Source organism: Barbus barbus (assembly GCF_936440315.1).
Source record: "Barbus barbus genome assembly, chromosome: 17".
Taxonomy (NCBI): domain Eukaryota; kingdom Metazoa; phylum Chordata; class Actinopteri; order Cypriniformes; family Cyprinidae; genus Barbus; species Barbus barbus.
The window spans coordinates 7,116,398-7,135,775 of NC_136745.1; the positions used below are offsets into that span (position 1 = coordinate 7,116,398).

The 19,378-nt window shown below is 37.1% G+C and overlaps 1 protein-coding gene across 1 annotated transcript in view; it reads left to right on the top strand.

Moving 5' to 3' along the window:
* LOC306883783 (AF4/FMR2 family member 2-like) overlaps positions 1–15,120 on the top strand; it is a 237,431-nt gene extending 222,311 nt beyond the window's left edge. Inside the window, 4 exon segments of the mRNA XM_079439265.1 lie at positions 3,713–3,806; positions 4,060–4,109; positions 6,519–6,736; positions 14,927–15,120. Of these exon segments, the coding sequence (XP_079295391.1) occupies positions 3,713–3,806; positions 4,060–4,109; positions 6,519–6,736; positions 14,927–15,048 (484 nt within the window). The 3' untranslated portion in view covers positions 15,049–15,120.
* The last annotated feature ends 4,258 nt before the right edge of the window (positions 15,121–19,378 follow it).

Consider the following 19,378-nt stretch of genomic DNA (forward strand, 5'->3'; position numbering starts at 1 on the left):
ATAATGTATTATAGTTGTGTGTTCCACGTTTATTTTTATGAGCGTTCATGAGATGGATTGCCTGAGGGAAGAAACTGTTTCTGTGTCTGGTCGTTCTGGTGCTCAGAGCTCTGTAGCGTCGACCAGACGGTAACAGTTCAAAGAGGGAGTGTGCTGGATGTGAGGGGTCCAGAGTGATTTTACCAGCCCTTTTGCTCACTCTGGATAGGTACAGCTCTTGAAGAGTGGGGAGAGTTGTACCAATGATTCGTTCAGCAGTCCGGACAACTCTCTGTAGTCTTCTGAGGTAAGATTTGGTAGCTGAGCTGAACCAGACAGTTATTGAAGTGCAGAGGATGGATTCAATAATGGAGGAGTAGAACTGTTTCAGTAAGTCCTGTGGCAGGTTGAACTTCCTCAGCTGGCGAAGAAAGTACAACCTCTGCTGGGCCTTTCTGACAATGGAGTCTGTGTGAATATCCCACTTCAGGTCCTAGGAGATGGTGGTGCCCAGGAATCTGAATGACTCCACTGCAGTCACAGTGCTGTCCATTATGGTGAGTGGGGGGAGAGCAGGGGGGTTTCTCCTGAAGTCCACAATCATCTCCACAGTTTTGAGCGTGTTAAGCTCCAGGTTGATAAGACTGCACCAGACAGCCAGCTCCTTAACCTCCTGTCTGTAAGCAGACTCGTCACCGTCCTGGACGAAGCCGATCAGTGTGGTGTTGTCTGCAGACTTCAGGAGCTTGACAGAGGGGTCTTTAGCGGTGCAGCCGTTGGTGTAGAGGGAGAAGAGCAGTGGGGAGAGTATGCAGCCCTGAGGAGCTCCAGTGCTGATGGTACGAGTGCTGGATGTCAATTTATCAAGCTTTACTAACTGCTGTCTGTCTGTCAGGAAGCTATTGATCCACTGACAGACAGAGGTGGGGACGGAGAGCTGGGTTAGTTTATTCTGAAGGGTTTCCGTGATGATGGTGTTAAAAGCAGAGCTGAAGTCCACAAACAGGATCCTCACATAAGTCCCTGGTCTGTCCAGATGCTTCAGGATGAAGTGCAGTCCCATGTTGACTGCATCATCCACAGACCTGTTTGCTCTGTAGGCAAACTGCAGGGGATCCAGTAAGGGACCAGTGATGTCCTTCAGATAAGCCAAAACCACTCTTTCAAATGATTTCATAGCTACAGACGTTAAGGCCACAGGTCTGTAGTCATTAAGTCCAGTAATTTTGGGTTTCTTTGGGACGGAGATGATGTTGGAGCATTTGAAGCATGAGGAGACTTCACACAGCTCCAGTCATCTGTTGAAGATCTGTGTGAAGATGGGGGCCAGCTGGTCAGCACAGATTTTCAGACAGGCTGGTGACACAACGGCTGGGCCTGGTGCTTTCCTTCTTTTGTTCTTCCTGAAGACCTGGCACACATCTTCTTTGCTGATTTGAATTGTAGGTGTGGGGGAGAGGAGGGTTGCTGGAGGTGTTAATGGTTGTGTGGAGAGGTGTTCAGGGAGGGTGTGGGGTGATTTTTCAAAATGACAATAAAACTCATTCAAGTCGTGCCAGGTGTTGATTCTCCACAATGCTGGGGGATGGTGACTTGTAACTGGTGATATCCTTCATTCCTTTCCACACTGAAGCAGGATCAAGGGAAGAGAATTTGTTCCTTAGCTTGTCAGAATAATTCCTCTTTGCCACTCTGATCTCCTTTTCCAGTGTGTATTTGGCCTGTTTGTACAAGACTTTATCCCCTTTTCTGTAAGCATCTTCTTTTGACGGAGCTGTCTGAGTTTTGCAGTGAACCATGGTTTGTCGTTGTTGTAGATTAGATGAGTCCTGTTAGGAATGCACATATCCTCCCAGAAACTGATATAAGATGTTACAGTCTCTGTGAGCTCGTCCAGATCGATGGCAGCGGCTTCAAAAACAGTCCAATCAGTGAGAGAGAAACAGGCTTGTAGATCCTGCTCTGTTTCATTAGTCCATCTTTTAACAGATCTTAATACAGGCTTTGCAGATTTAAGTTTCTGCCTGTAGGTCGGAATAAGATGAACCAAACAGTGAACAGAGAGTCCTAAAGCTGCTTGTGGAACCGAGTGATATGCGTCCTTTATTGTTGTGTAACAGTGATCCAATATATTACTGTCTCTGGTGGAACATGTGATGTGCTGTCTGTATTTTGGCAGGTCACGGGAGAGATTTGCTTTATTAAAGTCCCAGAGAATGATTAAAACAGAGTCTGGGTGTTGTTGTTCTGTGTCTGTGATCAGATCAGCGAGTTTCTGTAGAGCTGTGCTCACGTGCGCTTGAGGTGGAATGTAAACACTCACGAGAAGGAACGAGCAGAACTCCCACGGCGAATAGAACGGCTTGCAGTTAATGAAGAGCGTTTCTAGATCTGAACAGCACATCTTCTTTAACACAGTTACATCAGTACACCACCTCTCATTGATGTAAAAGCACGTCCCGCCGCTGCACGATTTCCCCGTTGATTCCGCGTCCCGATCTGCTCTGATCAGCAGGTAATTAGGCAGATGAATCGCGCTGTCCGGTATGTTGCCATTTAGCCAGGTTTCTGTGAAACACAGGGCATCAGAGTTAGAAAAATCCTTGTTTGTCCGGGAGAGCAGAAGGAGTTTGTACGCGGAGATTCGCCAGATGGATGCTAGGCAACGCCATTCGAAATCCGCGCTGACGAAGCTTCCCAAGTGCGCCGGCTCGCTTCCCCTGCCTACGCCTCCTGTAGCGTTTGACCAGAGCTACGGCTCCGCCAACTACAATGTCCAGCAAAACGTCCGAAAAATCTAAATCCAGTAAAAGATTTTGTGGTGTGTTCTGCCGAATGTTCAGCAGGTCATCCCTGGTAAAACTGATCGTATTTGAAAAACAGGAAAAACAAACAAAAACAGTACAAACACTCGAGAGCAACACACAATAGTGGCCATCAGCGGCGCCATCTTGGTTCTTAAATATATAGAAGTAATATAAAAATAAAAACATAAGTTCCCATTACTTACTGATATGAGCTGATTTGATTTTACAGTGTAGCATTTTGTGCATCCTTATTACGCATGATTGAATAATATTTTAATAATTCTTGTACAAATTTAGTAAAAAACGAAACGAAGAAAAGTGTTTGTTTTTGCTTCATTTTATTATCTATTTACTTCACATTTTATCTAAAGTTCTTTATTTACACTACAATATCCAAGTACACTAAAAGTACACTCAGCACCAAATACGCAAAAAAAGGTAATTTTACAAAATTATAAAAATACAAAATTATTGGTCATAATGGAAATGATGCCACAATTGTGGGACAGTTGTGTACAGATGGATATAAATAATTTTAACAGTGTAAATATTTAGTTTTGATTATAATAGGTTTGAAAATGCAGTAAAAATGTATGATGGATTTTCATAATTTAAAATAGATTATCTGGGTCTAGAACAAGAATCAAACAATAAAGTATACACATACAAGCATTTGAAAACAAAAAACATAAGCAAAATAATAATAATAATAATGGCATGATAAATAGTTTCCAGTTTTAATGTAACATTTGTACAACAAAAAGTTAGTTTCAATAAAAATCAATCCCTGGGGCATAATAAAGCAAAAACACCCAAACATTGCTTGATGATGGTGCATTAATAGTCCTAACAGTGTCTTTCAATATTCCTTGAATACGTTTGGCAAGATCTTAATAGAACTTTAATGAATATTTTCTCTTTTTCAGCAATCGTTGTTTGTCACTTCTGTATTTGCGAATGTTCAAACTGAAGAAGGATCATGCAATGAAGTATTCCCGCTCACTAATGGAGTATTTCAAGGTACGACCCCATGCCTGTGTTTCTTTGTTTATTGCTATTAAGAAACAGAGCTAGAAATCTTCATATTTGTTTGAATAGCTTGTTCTCATAAATTCTGCATGCCATTATTAAATAAATTTCTTCATCAATTCTAAGCATACATTGTCAAACTGTAAGCTAATTATGATTAATAGCATTTGCATGAGACCTAGTACGCTTGCATTTGGCGATTATGTGCTGTGTTTATAAATTATTTTTATTCTCGCCCCCTCAGAATTCTGCAAAAAGTTCCCAAGCACCTTCGCCGTGGGGAGCAAATGGAAAGTACGTGCATTTTCCTCTCTTTGTCCTTTTGTGTTTCTGCCAGCTTGTGAAAATATTCCATCTTGCTTGAGAACAGCCCTCCTGAATCTTCTTCCCACTGCCAAGTGGGAAAAAAATATAGTGTGAGATATGAAACCTCAGTCATGGTTACTTGACATCAGTGAAAGGACATGAAGAGATGAACTCTGGGAAAGCAGCATTGCTTCCATGTCAGCTCTATGGCAACCCAGTACCAATGGGGTGAGGCGGTGCAAGAGGCACTGTGTTTGACTTTGATTGTGTGTCTGATCCAACCTCTAGCTGGACACTACCCAGGCCCGCTGTTCGGCTGCCAACCTGCCTGTCAAAAGCAATTAGCCTCACCGGCTCGGCCCCTGCAGCCACTACATTAGCAATAAAGATCCAGCCGTTCCTGCTGTAGCTGTGATCAACACATCTATCCTCAAACTCCTCCTCAGCCTTTACCATCATGAATCTTTTTTTCGCCTCGGAGGGAGTTTATTTATTTTAGCTGAGCCCTGAAACCTGCTACGAATAGGCCTGGCTGTTGACAGGGCGTATAATTTAGCCGGCCGAGGTTTGAGTGTGTTTCCATTTATCAGTGGATTACAGGCCACTGAACCAGATTGTTTGGGGTGAAGCACTAAAGAGACCAATGAATATGTGTGCCGATAGTTGTCTGGAGGAACGACACTGTCTGCAGGTTACTGTTGATAATGTACAGAGATACTGATTAAAGGGTTGTTTGGTAAAATAAAGAATCTCGTGGCTGGTAGTAATGGTTGTGAAAAAGGATTGCACTTAATTGTACTGAATAGGCACTTATAGTGTACTTTAAAGCTTAAATCTGTATGCAGAAAAAATAATATTAATGAAAGAAAAGGCCACTTAGGAGAGTACACTTTCTTGACTATGTTTCTTAACACACAGCGCACTTTTAAAAACTTTTAAAAAGTTGTAATAATGTCAAATTAAAAGTTTTATTTTAACCTGTTAGTTGTCAGTGTTCCGTATTGACAAGTCTAGTCTTGACAAAACACATATCATTGGAAAGGTCTCAATGTTCCATATTTGGTGGTTATTTCATGATAGAAGTAACATTGTGACAGAAACGTATACATTTGTGACAGGAAAATGCATTAAAAAAAAAATATTTTTCTCACAGGAACCAACATTTTTGTAATATCAACTTCAAATTTGGAACATAACTTATTTCGACATATGGCTTTGATTTTCTAGCAATTTTTTATTTCAAAACATTTTGTAAAATATTTATTTTGTATAAAAGAAAAAAGTAGTACATTTTCTTACAGTAAAAGTACATTTTAAATAATTAGGTTAACGTAATCTTAGTTTGATGTTGATTGACAAACTAAAGCATTTGTAAAGTACTCGATTATATAGTTTTAGTTTTAATTGTAGTGTTATTTTTTTTTTTTTTTTGCAACTGCATCATTACAAATTTGCCTTTCAAATAAATGATATGCAAGTTTTAACAGAAATTACATTAAAGTATATTTAATTTTACCCTGAATTCTTGTCAGTATATTCAGCAGTACAACTATATTTAAAAGACAGTAGAATTATGAAATTACATAAAAATATGTACTAAAGTCCTACCTAAATGGGTCAAAAAGCACTGTTAAGTTCAACTAATTGTATTTAATATAAATTTAAACTGTAAAACACTTTCAATATTAATTAATTCATATAACACTGTTAATGTCCACTTTACACATTATATGTACAGTACTTATTGTAGTAATAACAGTAAATAATGCTTAATTACATACAGCTAACCTAAACCAGCCCTATATAGTAAGTACATGTAGTTAATTAAGATTACTCAGTATAAATGTATAAATACACTTTAACAAGGACACCATAAAATAAAGTGTAGCCCCTAACTCTAACCCTGTATATGTACCAGTAGTTAATCAATATTAGTACGTAAATATACATTTTGCATCGTAACAAGAACACCTTAAAATAAAGTGGAACAGCATTTTAATTTAATAGCAAAGAAAATGTCCTTTGCACATGAAAACATTACATTCAGGTTATAATTTCCATAATAAGTACTCATTTTACAAGTATGCTAAAGAGTACTTCTTTTGCACAAGGGTAGTCATTACAGCCGATCAAAACGTATATGATTTTTATAAAGCTGTGTGGTGCAGGATATTGAGCCAATGAGATTTCACTGTGGGTGGGGCTGCTCAGCATAACATAAAATAAAACAAAATGTCTTTATATGTCCCACTCGCCACTTATATTTGATAGATAGTAATGCACAAGATCCATTTTAAGGGTAAGGAAAGTGGCATGTCCGTTTGAAATGGTGCAGGAATACGGTGGATTGGATTTCCAAAATTCTCATTGGTCAGTATTTCATCTTTCTCCTAACAGGAGCACAGGTACCCCGTCTCCCATGTCCCTGAGCCCATCTCCTGTCAGTTCGGTCAGCAGCGGCGCTGGAGTGATGGGCTCTTCCTCTGCCTCTGGAAGTGTGGCCATTCCCCAACGCATCCACCACATGGCAGCCAGTCATGTCAACATCACCAACAACATCCTGCGCAGCTATGAACAATGGGAAACCGCTGACAAGCTGGCCCAGGAAAGTCAAGGTAGGATGATTTTGAGTTGTATTTCAGGTTTTATTGTTCGGTAGACAGTTTGTACAAACACTTGTTTTTCTATATATTACATATAGCTGAGCGATAAATTCATATATATGTATTTACAGCACTATCGTTGGTGATATTAAGCAACACTGTGAATATTGCATATATTTTAATTCACTTTTTATTTGGCCATGAAGTTTCCCAAAGACTGTGTAGTTTAATGAATTGGTTCAAAGCTCTGATTCAACAATTATAATATTTTTTAATCAAAACTTTAACTAATCTTGACAAAACACATTGTTTGAAAGGTCTGTATCTCAAGGTTCCATATTTGGTGGTTATTTTGTGATAGAATTTTTAACAGAAATGTATACATTTGTGACAAGAAAGTGCATTGAAAAGATTCAGTAGAGTTTGGGTGCAACCAAGTAGCTGCTTTTGTTATAGCTCAACCTCACAGAAATCTACATTTTTGTAATATCAACTTCAAATTTGGAACAGCAATTTATTTATGGCTTTATATATGGTTTTGATTTTATAGCAATTTTAGATTCCAAAATATTTAATACAATAATTATTTTTCATTAAATAAAAGATGTTTAGAACAGTACATTTCTTTACAGTAAATTAAAAGTGCATTTTAAATCATTCAATTTTAATCTTTTTTTTCTTTTTTTGTGCTTTAACAAGAATTTATTTTCACTCTAAAATGGTTCACAGAATTCTCATGATTTTTCATATATTGGAATGATTTGGTAAAATATTTATAGGCAAATGTTGGTTTTTACTGTGAATTGTTGGTGTTTCTAAAAGAAAATTATTCATTTTCATTTTTTATATTCATTAAGTGACATAAGACATGCAAGATTATTGTAACACATTTTTCAAGAATGTACTATTTCAGTGTTTCTACTTCTAAAATATATATAATATAATATAGGCTAATATTATATATATATATATATATATATATTATTGTCAAAGGTTTGTATCATTTTTAGCTATATCGTACATCAGTATTAGAGAGACAAAATTAGTACTTCGCCTACCATTTTCGTGGCTTTTTTTTATCTTGCATCATCAAACAATCACTGAAGTAAAGAATTACTTTTTCCCAAATTCTCCCAAAATCTCTCTCTTGCGGATAAATCTCATTAGTCTTCGCTGTCATATATCTCAGCGTTATATAAGAAATTCACCTCTCGCACTCGCAGCGTTATCAGTGACTCAACGTTTAAAACGGCCCACCAGAGAAATGAAAAAGCCACTATGCTAATTGCATTTGAGATCTGATGTGGCTTGTCGTTTCCTCTCTTTCTCTCTCTGTCTCCTATGGAGGAGACTAATTAAAACGCTCTGAGACCCTGCGTGTTGTACGAGGTCTCCCCCGCCTCAGAAATCAGCCGTAATAAACTCTCTCTCAACTTCCCCTCCTCACTGTCTTTCTTAGAAATGAATGCCGTTAGGTGCTGGTGGGTATGAGCTTTGGTCAGAATGATAGCGGGATTGGCTAATTATGACAGTATCAGTTCTGACTCTGTGGTCTGTTGTTGTCATCTGTTTGCTAATTGCTGCAGTCATTAGTAGGAGACAGGGATGTCATCAGATACCTCCGTTATCTTCAGGCTAAACTTAAGAAGATTCACCTTGATGAAGGAAAATTTAGTTAAAGATTATTTTTTATATATATATATGTGTGTGTGTGTGTGTGTATATATATATATATATATATATATATATATATATACAGTATATATATAATTTGTAAGTGTTCAGTCAAGAGAAAATTATTATATAGCATGTTTATCATGTTACTGACATCTTTATTTTAGAATTATCATTCATAACTTCACAAAAATTCACAGAAATCTTACATTTATTTTTAGATAAATTCTTAATTGTTAAAGGGGTCATATGATGCTATTTTTAAAGATCATTATTTTGTGTACTTGGTGTAACAGAAAATGTTGACATGCTATAATGTTCAAAAAACACATTATTTTTCAAATACTTTACATTATTGTAGTTCCTCTATGCCTCGCCTCTCTCAAACGCGTCGTTTTCTACAAAGCCCCTCCTTCAGACAAGTGCAGTCTGCTCTGATTGGCCAGCTGACACAGTGTGTCGTGATTGGCTGAACACCACAAGCATGCGTCGAAAATGTAACGGCCCTTACCATAATCACGAGCTTCAGCTTTCAAAATAAATATAAAGACAGTTAATAATGTTGTTCGTTTTACCATCAGTTCAAGCCTGAGAGGGGAACGGAGTCACGTGACAGACACACTGATGATGCTCGTATGTATTTGCAGTACACAATCGCTTAAGACGATTTCTGACGGACTGTTCACTCCGCTGTGATGTGACCCTCTTTCCCTCTCACTCACACACACACACACTCCCTCACACACACACACGACGCGTTACTCTACACTGTGCAAAACTGCACATTTGAACACATACTTAAACTAATAACAAAACGTATTTACAGTCGCTGATTCAGAAGCGCCAGATTGTCATAGCAAACTCGGAATTGACCCTTTTTTTTTTTTTTTTAGAAATAGCCTTGTACTCTAGTAGGTTCTAGGTTCTGCATCAACACTACTGCGGTTACTGAAACCACGCCTTCTGTCTTTGCGTGAACATTTGGGCAGCATTACACAAATATTTCCACATCGTGACATAGACATGTGGGGGCGTGTTTGAATGAGGTGTTTTAGCCCGGTCTGGATCAGCCTTCTCTTTTAGATAGAATAAATCCTTTTTTGGGAGACTTTGAGCTTTGTAACTCCCTACATCTTAGGGGTGTGCTCAAAATATCGATTCTTAGATACATACCGATATAATAAAAAAAGATACAGTATCAATATTCTAGCCCTTAGTATCGATACTCCGCCCAGCCATTAGGGGGCGCAGCGGCGCCCGCGAGTTTAAAAAAAACTCATGGAAAATGTTAAAGCAAGGTGTAGCATTTAAAGTTGCCATAGAATGAAAAACTGTCTTTACCCTGGCATATTTAAATAATAACAGTTCTGTACATGGAAATGACATACAGTGAGCCTCAAACACCATAGTTTCCTCCTTCATATGTAAATCTCGTGATTAAAAAAGACCACTGAAAAACAGGCGAATCAGAACATAACACCGAACCATCAGAAGCTCTGCAGGTATTGTAAATAAACAAGCGCGGACAACAGCGAAAATAACAAAATAAATGTTATGTTCCAGGCCGTGCAGGGGGGTGTGAAGTGCAGGGATGGGTTGGTGTCTGTATTCAGAAAGGCACAGAAAGCAAATAACGCGAGCCACTAAAGGGACATGGTTAGCTCCTTGCTAGCGGTAGCCTGTTACAGTACATAAGATTTCACTCTCAGTAAGGAGAGATGAGGATGATGGCGAATGACTTACAGATCCTGAGCACCACTGACAAGCATCTGATCTTGTGAAATGTGTGGTAAGTACTGTTGCTCCATAATGTAAACATAGTTTGTGTGATCGCGTCTCTTGAAAGTGAACTATAACGCGATCGATGGATCGTTCAAAAGCAGTTTCAATGCCTCGCATATTAATAACGGCTCCCTGATGCCCGCGTTTTATATACAGTATAATTACCCGACGATATAACTGCGAGAGAAAGTATTTAAATATATATTTTCCTCCTTGTGCGTCCTTCTTGCTCATGAGCCGTACTGTGAAACAGCCAATCAGAGCAGAGCTCATTATTATTCATGACCCTGCCAAATAAGCCAATAACAGACCGTTTCATTCTAGGGAGAAATCCTAGGGTTGTAAATGGACATGTAAAATCGTTTCTGGAGTTTTTTTGCCCTTACCTAAGCCACATACCTTCTGTGTAGATATCAGAGAACAATTTAAAATACTGTATCAATGCATTCTATGGCACCTTTAAGTGATTTCATAGTGAAATATGTTATGGCAGTACATGGTGTCACAAAAAAGAATTATAAGAAGATTTAATAAGAAGTTAAGAATAATAAGAAGAAGATTTTGTGCTTGTGTGAGCTCAGACTGTACCCTTGGAAAGTTAAATGTTGACTTGTGGTGATTTCCAGATTAATACAATTTGTGTACAATTAATCAGAGCACTTAAAGTTGCAAATATTTAAGCAAAATGCACTTTGTTATAATGCACTTTTGTCTTCATTAAATTGAAGAAAAATGCAGAGTTCTGTTTGTTGAGTAAATGTGTTCAGCATTAACTAATTGGCTCTGGCCCATGTATTTTTATTGAATCGTATCGAATCGTGTCACATTGTATCAAATCGTATCGAGACAGCTCTGTATCGAGGTACGTATCGAATCGTGACCTGTGTATCGAGGTATGTATCGTATCGCCAGGTTCTCCAAGGTATACAGCCCTACTACATCTCTCCCTCACACTAACAGAATTTCATGTGAAATATTCATGCGATATTACCGTAATTTTACATTCCGACTTGTAAAAACAATTCACGTCCTCATCCTTTTTATGAGCCGTCTTCCGAAGCTTTCTCGCTTCTCAAGACGGCCACCGACCGTATAAGCACATCTGTTTAATTGCGCTCTAGTCTTTGGTCAAACGCGCTCAAACAAGCCTAAGGTATATATTAACTACACACACATCATAATGTTTTAGGCAAGTAGGTTACCATATTATGACCTAAAATATTTTAATAAGACAGAATTTGTATTTAACCTGATCACATTTCATAAAAACACATTTTAAATTTAATTAACGCAGCATGTCTACGATTATTCAAACAACAAACAAATTATACAGCGAGCAAAGAACATATTATCAAAGAATATCACTGAATTCAGTCTAGCGTGAGTGTAAGCATACTAAAAAAGCTATAATCAGTTATGTTGTCTGCAGTGTATGATGACTTAATATCTTATTTACATCGCATGTACATCTGCACTTTGTTGTTTTCAATGAGAGAATTCGCCGAAGTACACTGATCAAAACATTTGAGTATCAGGGATGTTATTTAGCAAAATCCCCTTAAATAATAGAAATATTAAAGAAAAAATCATTGAACTAAAGTCACAAAAGCACAAATATATATATTTGTTCGCATATAACTTCATGTCTTCATTTGTACGTTAATAATCTATAAGAATTTGGGCTGTTTAATATTAGGATTTTGTCATGACCACCATGACCCCGCCCTGCAACATCAAGCCCCGCCCCCAGCACACCCCAGATAATATATGTTCCCGTGGCTATGTGTAAGAGTGTTGCTAAGTGCAAAAAAAAAAAAAAACTCTTAAATATTTTCTAAAGAATGTCTGTTTTTTCTTAAGAAAATTAAATGCTTTTGATGCTATCTAGTGTTATTGCGGGTCTTGCAGCAGACTTGCTTTTCAACTCTGAAAAATACCTCAAAAACACTGTTTACGCTACCTGCAAATGACCTTAATAATCATGGTGATGCATCATTTATTTTAAACAGTCTGTAGTTTCATTTGCATCTTTCTTGCTCTCTGTCTACAGTAAATGTGCAGTTTTCAGTAAGGAAGCAACATTTTGCAAGTGCTTAAAGACCTTCAAAATTTACAAATACAATTATTTTCAAGAGATATACTTTTTTATTTTTCTGAGGTATAAATCATGTTCAGGTCATTTTGGACATGGATATGTATGGAGTAACATTAGGTGTCAAAATTTATTTTTGTTAAATTATGTATGTAATTATATTAGTGTCAAAAAAACATTGTAATTAAACAAAAATGCAGTAATAACATTGTAATAACATGGAAACATGTAAAACTTGCATTTAATTTTTCAATCACATTCACACATTAATGAGAACTTGCTGATCAGATACAATATGGTTTTAGTTGGAAAAAAAATAAGTATGACTGTTTTATAAAGCAACTCGGACTCAGAATGTAAAAATCATAGACAGATTTTTAATGCAATTTTAAAAAGATAAGAACATTCTTAAGAAATATTTTTAGGAATACAAAATATTCTTAATTTTACATTTAATTTTGAAAAAAAAAAAGAAAATAGCAAGTTTTTTTATTAACTAAATAAGTCTATTTTCCACTTTTTAGATCTAAAACCAACCACTGGCAAAAAAAAATCCTTATGATTTGCAATGTATGTGTTGTTTTGAAACAACAGTATTTTCTCTGAATACATGTCTACTTTAGAATGTCATCAATTAACCCATTTTGGGGTCAAGACTAGGGGTCGACCGATTATCGGCCTGGCCGATTATTGGCACCGATATTAAGCATTTTTATGATAATCGGCATCGGTCATTTTCAAAACCGATGTGCCGATAAAATTATTTAATTTTGAAACGCGCTATTTGGCTCTGATGCAGCCTGTCGGAACTTACCACTCTGTGGCCTAGAGCAGTCTCCGCCCACTGCGCATCTGATTTGTTGAGAGTCAGGAGTCCGACCAATCAACGTGGAAGACTAAAGGCGCTCTCACACCGAAAGCGCTTGCTAACTGGTGCTGCTTCATCACACATCAGTTCTCTCTCAAAGGCAGAAGCAGACGTTGCTCAAGTTGCAATAAATTACAATCCACTACACTGAAGTTGTAAAAACCTCAATATTATCTATTTATGGTTTCCGAGATGGGGGAAACGCAGGGGGAATCGCGGAATCCAGTCATATAAATGGAATTTACTGTATAACGCGGAGTCACGAAATTTGTCAAAGTTTGGATGAATTAATCAATAGTAGGTCAGTACACTTAAATCGACTCATGATATGGACTAGCTGTAAACATTAAGCTGCAAAGAGACTATTTAAATATGAATTCTGCATGTTCGGCGTGTCTCTGTATATGTGAAAGGCACAGACGCGCGGTTTTGACACACACACACACACACACACACACTGAAGTGCGCGACGCTCGCGGAGTTTTCCGCATCTGCCATGTCACTAAATGAGGACATAAATACATGAACATCATCCCCAGAACTGCTCTGAGAGTTACTTCATGAGCATTTGACTGTTTCGTTTGAGTAAAACGATCATCATATCATAAATAGGCTACAGAAACTTAAGAGGTCCACATGGCAACCCGTCAAAATAAAAGTTCGGTTTATTTACTAATGCTACTACAATTATTACAACTTTTGTTTAAAAGAACAATCACACAATACGCTATTTCTTACGTTTTAATTTTAATAGTAAACATTTGTTTGACAAAAAATAGTTTAACTCTCATTTGATTAAAAGATAAATTAAATTAATGTTTTATGCCTTCATTTCCACTGCTCTGTAAATGAAAACTAATGGAAATTACTGTCACATAGGCCAAGACTAAGATACTGTCACATAGGCCAAGATTAAGTTACTGTCACATAGGCCAAGATTATGATGATGGAAATTGGGACATTTCAATAGGCTATTGAACCAAGTGAGCCTATAACAGGCTATTAGTGTTATAGTTTCATTAAAATAGTTGCGGTCTTCTTCACAACTTCTACAATGGAGCTATGAAGACAATTAAATTATTTACACGTATTATATACATTGCGCTTTTTAAATTAATCAACTGATGTGCATTAGATGATGAATTGAATAGCCCCCTCTTGTAGGTTATGATTTAGTCAACCGAAAATAATTAATGAAGAATTATGAGAGGTTATGCTATTACACATACATTTCTAACATGTAAATTATTGAAGCCAAATACTTACATTTCCCCAAGCTGTTTAGCTGTAGTATTTAGTATTCATAGGCTTAATCATGAAGCATGCAGTGGCCCCACTTTTAACTCTCTCTTTATATATTACCCTTATTGTAGATGGATGCATGGGGGAAGACAAGAGTAAGAAGTGCAACCAACACTAGGGAAGGCGGTTTTTGTCAGAGCCCTTGTTATTCTTAATTTTGACATTCATTTTCATTTTTACACCAGACATATATATCGGTTCAATATATCGGTTATCGGTCTACTTGGTCTGTAATAATCGGTATCGGCATCGGCCCTGAAAAACACATATCGGTCGACCCCTAGTCAAGACGTTGTAGTTAGTCTGCCAGCAATTTGCATCTGCTTTATTGTTGGTTTTTGCTGTCAATGGCACATAAAAAATGGCACTCAATGTTAAAAAGGTTAGCAACACCTGTTACATATAATTTACTGTAGTCATATGTAAAAAACAATGTTGGTCCCATGTTGCCAATCGCTCTGTGTGTCTCTCTCTTTTCTGACAGAGTTCTTTCTGGAGCTGGACTCAGTGATGGAACCGTTGACGCAGCAAAGCAGCATGACAGAACTGGTGCGCTACATACGCCAAGGATTGCACTGGCTTCGGCTGGAGGCCCATTTGTTATAGTGCTGGCGCTTCCACTGTGCTCTTCCTTTCTCTCTGTCTTTCTCGCTCTCACTCTCTCCCCCACCGTTCATCACTACCTCCACCATCTTTGCCATCTACAAACCTCCGGAACCCTGAGGGAAGTCGGCAGTTAACCACTAGCGAGCCTCAGAACTGTGAGTTATTCCCTGGAGGGTGCCATGTCCTCGTTCCAGCTTGATTCCTGTAGAGTGCATCAGGAAAGTCTCGAGATGTCGTAGAAAACGGATCTGAAAGGACGGAGCGCTGCTGCATCACATCACAGCACTACGGGAGGCCAAATTTATGCATCTGTTACATGGTAGTAGTGGGCAAGTTAACAATGTTGTTGAAGAAAAATTTAGCTAGTGACCTCTGTGATGTGGGCCAGGCAAATTTAATTTGCTTTCTAAGGCAGGAGAGGCCAGAAACACACTTTACGCAAGTACGCGAAGATACAGTAGGTATGAATGCTTGATCAACATATTGCAAGTGCGAAATACACATGAACATTCTTAGAGTGTGATACTGTGTGTGGCACATAAGCGGCACATTATTTAAAATGATCAAAAGACAATTTTTAGGAATATAAAATATTTTTAATTTTAGAAATGTATGTCATGGTTTCAACAAAAATATGAAGCAGCACAACTGTTTTTTTTGTTTTTGTTTTTAATGATGCCGAAAATTCAACTTTAACATCACATTAATGATTTTTTTTTATTATATATTAAAATATATAAAAATAGAAAACAGTTATTATAAATTGAAATAATATTCCAGAATATTACAGTTTTACTGTATTTTTGATCACATAAATGTAGCCTTGTATAAGACACTTTAAAACAAAAAACAATCAAAGTCTAACCAACCCCGAACCTTTAAACAATCATGTATATATTTATACATTTGCGTCATTAACTCTTTCCCCGCCAGCATTTTTGAAAAAAGTTGCTAGCCACCGCCAGTGTTTTTGCTGATTTTCATTAAAATTTCATGGCCCCCAGAATCTTTGTGTGAATATCTGAACATGCAGTACATCAAAATAAAGATCAGACCCTCTACTTTCAAAAAAAAAAAAAAAATCAGTTTTATTCTAGCTTCACGCATTGTTTTTTTTATCAACACTTGAATGTAGGTAGATTTCATAGAAAACTAAATTTTTATCAAATACTACATCTGGATCATATTCAGTAATATTATCAAAGCAAAGATGCAGTAGATGGCGTCCATCAGTAATCCCAACGCTTGCACAGGCCTTTACCACTTTCTGGAGTGACATTTCACTCTGTAACATTAGGCAGTTTTCATTGAAATGCGGTTAGTGTTGATGATCACATTATTTTTCATATGCATATGCTTACATATGAGATCACTCGTTTCTGCGTCTTCCTGGTCTGTGTTTTTGATCGGCACTTTAAAGACTCATTCAGGCTATGTCTAATAGCGCCCCCTAGCGTTTAACAGTGAAACCCTGAAAATTCCATGTTTGGCAGGGAAGTGTTGTCTCATGAATAACGGAAAATTCCGTGTGTGGTGGGGAAAGAGTTAATATTTGACAAAAAAAAAACATAAAATAGGAAACAATAGCACTCAAAGAACCCTTCATCTCATTATTTAAATTTATATCTAAATACTTTCTTTACTAGATGATCATCAACTGATGTTTTTAGCTAAACCATGAGAGAAGTTTCTATTCCTTCTCCTGGAAGGCTCTGGAACAGGACTGAACATGTTTGGTTTACTCTGAAAGCTGCTATAGTGCCCCTTGTGGCATTGCTGAGAATACACACACTGGCTGTTGAATTATGAATTGCGCTCTGACAGCTTTCAGAACACAACAGATGAATCCACCTCATGTAGCTGCCGTTCATGTACTTGCATAGAGTCTATTTCAGGCCTTGCCTCTGCGAGATTGAGATACACAGGAATTAGAGTACAGATAAATGAGCTGTTAACACCGCATTCATCTCAAACGTATATATTCAACCCATCTGGAGATTCACACGTGTCCATTTGAAATCGTGCTTATCTGTCGAGGCTTTTCTGATGACTGTAACGGACGGGTATGGTAGTCATCTATTCTCTCAAACATCACCGTCTTTCTATTTTACTGTGGCACCGTGACAGCTGGCGTCAGTGTGAGCAGTATGAGAGGCTCGTTGGCTTCGTTCCAAAGCTGCGTTCTCTGAGACAGACTTCACGTCTTGTGTTCACAGCGTCAATGGCTGATGGGAGATTTCCCGGTGCAATTAACTTATACATATGCACATATGACAGATTGGTATCTTCTGAAGGGGTATCAGAGAATCTTAAAGATTTCTTTCCAATATGTACCATAATGACTGTGTTGTATATGACAGCTACTTTAACTGTTCGGTGTTTGTTCAATCTTGCATGTTAATGCAGAGAGGTAGAGGTAGAACTGAGAGACATCAGCGTATTTCATGAGCACTATGAAGAATCAATGTGTTTTGTCCATTGTTATTTTTTTGGTTGATTCCAGCATCTTTAGGGCTGGCTTGATAACATTTAACATTAAGTTGTTATCTATAGAGAGTTTATTAATGCTTGTATTTTATTACATAACATTTTTCTATCTCCAGAGACACTCCCAAACAAGCAAGGTCAGAATTTTGCGGCCTAAATAATTACGTGCGGCCTAAATAATCATGTGATCCAATCACGAACCTTTTTGAAATCAAATGTTAATTTTCCATGCATAAACTCTTTACTGATGAATTTAATGTTAAATATTATGTGAAATTGTTTATAACCTTTCAGTGAGATACAAACTGTTTCTTCTTACTGGTCTGTTCATAAATGTAGGTATTTGAGAATGTGTGTGTGTGTGTGTGTGTGTGTGTGTGTGTGTGTGTGTGTGCAGAGCAGATTTTCATTGGCAGGGTGTGTTCATTGTATTGTAAAGCTTCATATATCTGTCAGTCTATCACGTGAATGTCAGAATGTGAGCGAGAGATGGGATGTATGTGTGAAATAGACATTTCACTAAGATTATTCAAAAGTGCCTGCGTATCCAATGGAAATTTATTAGAGTCTATATTTAAGGATGACAATGGATCTGAATGATTTTCCATACCATATTGGTATAGCCAATTTTTCTGTTTTCATAACATGATTATTTATTTATTTCCTTTGTAAAAATGGCGGTTGTGATACCTGTTTTTCGCTTTAATGTTCAAGTACATTTCAGACTTTCATTTTCTGCTCTGATGATGATAGAAAATGACTTAAAAGTGAATGACGTCTATGTGCATTTGAATTATTTACATATTGTACAGCTGAATATACAGTACATTACATCATATAAGTTTCTCATTACCTCCTTCGCGGATGTTTCCTAGGCAATTTTCACATAACGTAGCGAAAAATGCTTACTGTCTAATAATGGTTTATAGTGCAATACTCACTGTAGCACACCAATAGCAATACATCAGGATAAAGTATACAAAACATCTTACAACAAAATTAATTATGGAGCAAAAGTAAGTCAGAGCAAGTTTTTGTTTTGTCCACTTCATGGACTTCCTTTGATGCAAGGCAAAATTATAATTATGCAAATAGTGAAATTGTCCTTCCCATGAACAATATTACCAGCTGTTTTCTTACTTATATAGAGTGGGTTTCTAAAATCTGTGTGGTTTCTGTCGCATCTGTTGCTGTGCTTGTTTGAGTTATGCCAGTCTGGCAAGGAAATCTGTGGCCCTCTGGCAGTTCATCAGAAACCAGCAGCACTGACTCACTCTAGCAGTGAAGTAAACAACCTTCTCTGCCTATTTAGATGCACCTCTAATGCCCCCAGTTTGTCTTGCAATGAAAACAACAGTTGTATTCTTTCTGGAGCTTTTTACTCGCTTTATATGCGCTTCCTGAATTGGGAATAAAGCAAGTCGGGATATAAATTTGGTGCAGTAATCTTTTTATGTATTACATTGTTATTACATTGTTACAAATTAGTTGTTACAATGTAATAATGAGGAAAAAAAAAAAAGTTTATATTTATTTTCAGTTTGATTAATAGTAGGTGGAAACATTACCGATATGACAGTTTACAGAGATATAATGCACTTCTTATTTGAATATTAAATTGCAATGATACAAATATCTCTTTTTTTGTTTTACTTTAAATAAGGGCATTTACAGTTTTGTTGCAATCAGAAATCACATTCATTGGCCAAATGTACAGTATAGAGCCTAAATCATCAAGGATGTCCATAAAAGTGCCACAAAAAATAATCTCAATAACGTGACACATAACATGCTTTTGCAAGGGATTTAATATATATGATGTTGCTTATATTGACCTTGGTAA